At 35.0% G+C, this 6,000-nt stretch overlaps 1 protein-coding gene across 1 annotated transcript in view; it reads left to right on the forward strand.

Annotated features, from left to right (window-relative positions):
• The window catches only part of LOC145997237 (uncharacterized), a 28,347-nt gene extending 23,020 nt beyond the window's left edge, over positions 1 to 5,327 (forward strand). The window contains exons 10-12 of the mRNA XM_083134099.1: positions 94 to 216; positions 3,352 to 3,517; positions 5,212 to 5,327. Of these exons, the coding sequence (XP_082990225.1) occupies positions 94 to 216; positions 3,352 to 3,517; positions 5,212 to 5,327 (405 nt within the window). The remainder of the gene's footprint in view (positions 1 to 93; positions 217 to 3,351; positions 3,518 to 5,211) is intronic.
• Positions 5,328 to 6,000: the final 673 nt, after the last annotated feature.

A 6,000-nucleotide genomic window follows, 5' to 3' on the forward strand; every position in this document is an offset into this window, starting at 1 on the left:
AAGAATATTAGTAGTAAATACAATGCATGGTTATTCAAAACAAAAGAAATAAAATAAATATTTCAGTAACATGTTCCTACTATTTATTAACAGGAGACACGAGAATCATTTGATGAAGGTTGGTTCTGTACTGGAGATATTGGCTACTTTGACGACAATGGGCATTTGTATATTGAGGGAAGAATTAAGGAGACTTTCAAATACCAAGCATATCATGTAAGTAATTTTACAATCCACAAACTACTTTTAGTTAATGAATCACAAATTTGAAGTACTAATTAATTATACTTATTTAAGTTTTTAGTCTTGTGGTTTTCCTAGTGTCAGAGATCGTTATTTAGTTAATTTTTTTTACAATAAGAAAGATGAGTAAAAATACAGTACTATTTAGTCAATGCTGTTAATTGATACAGAAGTAATTTTTGTTTTGTGATAAAAAAAATTGACTGTTTTTTAGCTCAAAAGCTGTAGAGGATCTTCTGTCTTTCGAAAGCAATCCTGGTAAGAGAGATTGGCTCACATGAGAGAAATAGCAGATAAAAGGATGAAAAGCTATACAGTATTTATTATTACATAGCATAGTCAACTGTGTCTAGTTTAGAGTTGCAATGCATTTTCTTCTCTGTCCAAAATTTCTCAAGAGAAGTTGATACACATATAAAAATGTTCTTTATGTTAATCTCGTGCTCCAAAATATATTTGAATTTGCAGCTACTGATACATATTCTATATAAAAGAGCCTGTTATTGGCAGGTTAAGGAAGGAGATCAGAAAGGTGATCAATCTCCTCTTCCAGAGAGGGACAGTGGACCCACAGGGCAATTCAGTGGAGAGTAGAAGGATTGAGAGGAGAGATATATATTTTTAATTGTTTTGATTACCACAATTAATAACAAAGTTTGTCATATTTTTAATTTCCATAAAACAAGAATTGACATATATATTATGTCTCACAAAAAGGAAATGTAAAAGTTAAAAATAACATTTCAGGACCTTAACAAAAATACAGCCTTACATCTAGAGAAGAAAGTAAAATCTCCTTTTGTCCTTTGAAAACCTCTGCATTATTTTGTCAACACTTGAATTTATTGGGCCTCCCCGATGGTGCAGTGGTAGTGTTGCCACCTTGTAATCAAGGGGTCCCGGGTTCGTTCAGTCCCGATTAGCTTTACTGTGTATAAAGTGGACTTAAAACACCAACTCAATCAACTTGGATTTATGTCAAAATGAATGTTGACTGGAGCCAGTCCTCTGAGCCACTCTTCAGCTGTGTGGGATCTCAACTGAATTTCGAGCCACTGTAGAGTGGAAAAGCTTGTTTCAGTTGTGGCAACACTCACTCACTTATTGGCTTCCTGTCATGCAAGGTTCTTGCAACAATAGATATCAGCCTCCGCAAGGGTCTTTTTACTAGCTCATAGACAGTATCATTGTTTAAGCTGAGCAGTGTTCTGCATTGTCAATGAGTTAGGAGAGAAGGCAGCATGCCACACAAGAACATATCGTCGTATGACGACCAGAGGAACGTAACTCCTAAAATGCAGTTTTGCTTAAAACACCTCTGAAGAGTTCTATTTGCAGAATGACATATCTCCACTTCTAATCCTTAACAGTAAGGTGGTGTCACATATCTCCAGTTTACAGAGTCTTTTTGAGACTCAGGAATATTCCTAAGAATACATTATTTCCTTATTTAAATTGGAGTTACATCCCTCTGGTTCTTACATGATAATACATTGTCGGCAGGAAACAGAAGTGAAAACTCGAGACTTTACTAAATAATGCCAAGTCTTTACTTAGAGCATTAAGGATCTTTGAAGGGGGGGGGGATCACATTCATAGAGATCACACACACCCTGCTATCTTAAATTCATTGATTGCCCCATTCTCACAGCATATAAAATTAAGATGCTTTTACCCTTCTTTTGTCTAAAATTAAAGTGTTCACTCAATGAAACATTTAAAAATTAATAGTAATCTTTCTTCCTTTCTGTCTTCAATAGTCTCTTTATCAGTGGTCGAGTGATTTTTATTTACATTTATACAAAATTATCAAAGCCAATATTTTCCGTAATTCTCATTCAGGAATTGCATGTAGTTACATGCACAACAAATGTTTTCTACTCCATTACATCAAGGCTAAAAAATCAAAGATTATCACTTTTCTGTATAGTTCCCTTCCAATAAAATGGTCTCCCAGCATCTCCCAAGAGTTCATTTGGTTATACAGGGATGTACAAAAATATGGAAACACCTGCGAAGAAAAGCCGGAATGCTGTAGCTAATAAGGTGCAGGACCGCCTTCAGCTTCCAAAACGGCCTGCAGTCTCCGAGGAATGGACAAATGCAAGTCCTGAATGGTGGATAATGGGATCTTGTACCATTCTTCATGCAAAACATGGTCACAAACCTTCTCAGTGTCCGTCTGTCTCTGTCACGCAGTGTGCATTTTCTTCCACGCAGCTGTTTATCTGATAATGTCTTTCCGGACACACTATTATGTCATCATGGTCTTGGATAGAGTCCCTCTCGATATGCCAAATAACATGCCTACTTTGGCAACAGAGGCCCCTGCAAGGAGGACAACAATTGGCCCTCTTTGAAACACTGTCAGCTCCGACATGATTCAGTATCAACTGCACTGCTCGCTATCTACAGTGTAACTGTCGACTCCTACCAGTTGGACAGGGTCCTATCTCATGGCACAAAACAAAAAAATGTCGCCCCGCATCCAATTTCAAGTGGAAAAATTGCGTCGATATCATCCGTTCCAATATCGTGGTGTTTCCATATTTTTGTCCATCCCCTGTACATCAGATTATGACATTAATACTATAAATTATGCAATCTTGGATTCACTTCTGCTAATTTTTATATGTTGCATTAATTCCATTTGCTTGTTAGATTTTACTGTGAAGTAGTCACTGTGTGCTGTGTCTGAAATTTTCTTTAACAAAGTAACAAAAATTGTGGGTTTAATATATTTATCAGTTTACAATAAATTAGGGATGGGCCGAGAGGAAATTTTGACCAATACTGACAAGGTAGTTATAAAATTTCCTGATACAGATAACAAATAACCAATATTCTACGGATCCAATGTAAAATTCCAAATGGTCCTTGGAGAACCTGAATGGTTCATTGATCTCTTTAATAAATGTGTTTCGAAGTGACTGCAGTGCAAAAGAAGTTGCTTATTATGACATTTACTTTTTAAAAAAGTATGGTATGGAGATTATCCCTAAAAATTATTACAAAATGGCAGAATTTTGCACTAAATTTTACTGATGAATCTATATGCCTACAACAGCAAGCAAAATAACATTCAATATTATTTTACCTAAATTGTAGATTTCCCCAAGTGAAATAGAGTTTCTACTACAAACTCATCCAGCAGTGATGGTTGCAGTTGTGATTGGAGTTCCAGACCCAGAATGCACTGCTCTTCCAAGAGCTTACATCGTCAAGAAGCCAGGCTATGATGTTACGGAAAAACAGCTTCAGAAATATGTAGAAGGTAATTACAGATACATCATTTACAAATCACTGTAGGTGTCAAGTTTTCTCTAGCTTGCGTGGTTCGGTAGTGTTGTAGTGGCCTATTCTTTTTCATTCAATACCTTATGCTTTGTTTTCCGATTCCGGCATCATTTTCCTATCAGAGATTAGGTTTCATCTTTTATCTTTCAACCTTAGTTCATCACATTTAAAACACACACACATACACAAAATAATGTCATATGACCCACACATTCCTTTTGATCCCTTAAGGTTTTCCTAGGGAAAACTCATTTTTTTACTAATCACTTTTTTTTCACTTGCGCCAATAGTGGCAGAAATGCAGAGTAAAATAAACCATATGATAATCGATTTTTATTATTTTAATTTAGAATTGTTCATATTCCAACAAGTATTCTCGGGTTACCAGAGTCGGTATTGGGCAATATATAGTCCAGGCAATATTATCACGATATTGAAAAAAAAATCATCCAGGTGATATCAACTAGATGATATATCATCAAGATATTTTGGTGATTTATACCATGTCAGCAATATATTATCACAATATTTTGGCGATGTATATCATGTTTGGGACGTGTTTCGAACAAGTGTTCTTCGATTACCTATCACTGGCTTAACCTGACTGGTAACCTTATAACACTTGTTCAAATCGTGTTGCCAGGAAAGAGCAATTCCTAAGTACATATTCCATTCACAAATCTCAAAATATACACAAATAGTAGCCAAAAAAGTGCGAATTTTTATCTCAATTTATCGTTGGCTGTATACAAATTACTAATTCCAGTATAAATACAAATCTTAGCAATCAGGATTTATGCGTACATACAAGAAAAACTATCAGGATTTCTGTTCAAGGATTGTACAAGTTTGGTGAAAAATATTTTATTTAGTGCTATTACTCTAACTTACAGTGTTCTATTTTTAGTCACAGAAAGCTTGTCATGCAACTAAGAAATAATTCACAGCGAACATTAGGCAATAGTCATGTCAAAGTGAAAATTCCTCATCAGATATGGAATTGTCATTGCCTGATTCTTGCAGTAAGTTACAATCTTCTTCCTGCTCAATGTGTCATCAGAATCACTCAAAAACTCTGTTTCCAAAGTTACCCAGAGATAAATGCAACATTTTTTTCAAAAGAGATTAACCAACACATTTCAAGCAGGACGCAAGGCTTTCCTGACATGCACTAGAGGCACTGCTTTATCATGCTTCAAATGACATCTATTGAGGAAAATATGAGCACACAAAATCCTGACATGAGTTCTTTCATGATAATTGATTGATTATTTTTACTTCGCTTTTCTGCCACTTTGGCTAATTTTGAAGATGAAGATGAATGATTATAAGATGAAATGGATGTAGGACAATCAGGACAGCATGGAACGGAATTATACTGGCCGTGAACCCAGATGCCAGAGCCTTCCTAGTCTGCAAAATGCACTTATTTGTACAAGACAATATACCAGGGTATACTATGTAGAAATGAGATTGACATTTAGCGGTCTTGAGAAAGAGATAAATACATTATGGTATGAAGATGGTCACAAACATGGGATAAAAATATTAGACTGGAATTTGACACCCAAATTTATTCAGGATAAGTACTGAAAGAGTTAAAGAAATATCACTTTAATTGCATAGTTTTAGCTTTGTCTTAAGTTATTCATAAACAAATATACATTTCAGAAAGAACACCTTACTACAAACATCTTCGAGGAGGAGTTGTATTTTTGGATGAGTTACCTTTGTCCACTGCTGGAAAAGTATCTCGTCCAAAGCTAAAACTGCTGTTGGATCAGTAACAAAAGCTGTACACAGTGAAATCTCAATTTTATGTTTTTCATGGGACCTACATGAAGAAACTAAAAATGCTAGAAAATGTATAATGTGGGTAAATTTTATGACATTTTGCTCTACAGGGACAATAATAAAGATTGAATGTATAATGCAGTAAAGTGTAAAATCCATAAATGTAACATTGGAGCTCTACTTATACATATATATAAAGAACATGCTTACATAAAAAGTTTGTAATTAATAAATGCTATGAAGTAAAACTCACCTGGTTATTTCAAAGTAAATGCTTGCCTTTCCATGTCACCTATGGATTTTTATTTTTATAATTTATACATATATATCAGCACTGACAATGCAGGCCACCACTCATCTTCAGAGAATTATACTGTTTACGAGCTAGTAAAAAAACATGTTTTGGGGAATAAAAGACGCAATTGTGTAATAAATACACTTGTGAAGGCTGATTGTTGCAAGCATCTTGCGTAACAGGAAGCCAATAAGTGAGTGTTGCCACAACTGAAACAAGTTTTTTTGTGCCACAAGGGCTAAATAACAAATAAAAAGAAACACTCACCCAACACTGGAAGAATTTTTAATTTCTGCTATATCTTCACATGTAGAAGAGAAGTAGTAGTAGAGTGTGAAACGATAGTACAAGTTCAACATGCAGGGTTGCCA

The sequence above is a fragment of the Lepisma saccharinum genome, chromosome 1 (assembly GCF_977018435.1).
Source record: "Lepisma saccharinum chromosome 1, izLepSacc3.1, whole genome shotgun sequence".
NCBI lineage: Eukaryota > Metazoa > Arthropoda > Insecta > Zygentoma > Lepismatidae > Lepisma > Lepisma saccharinum.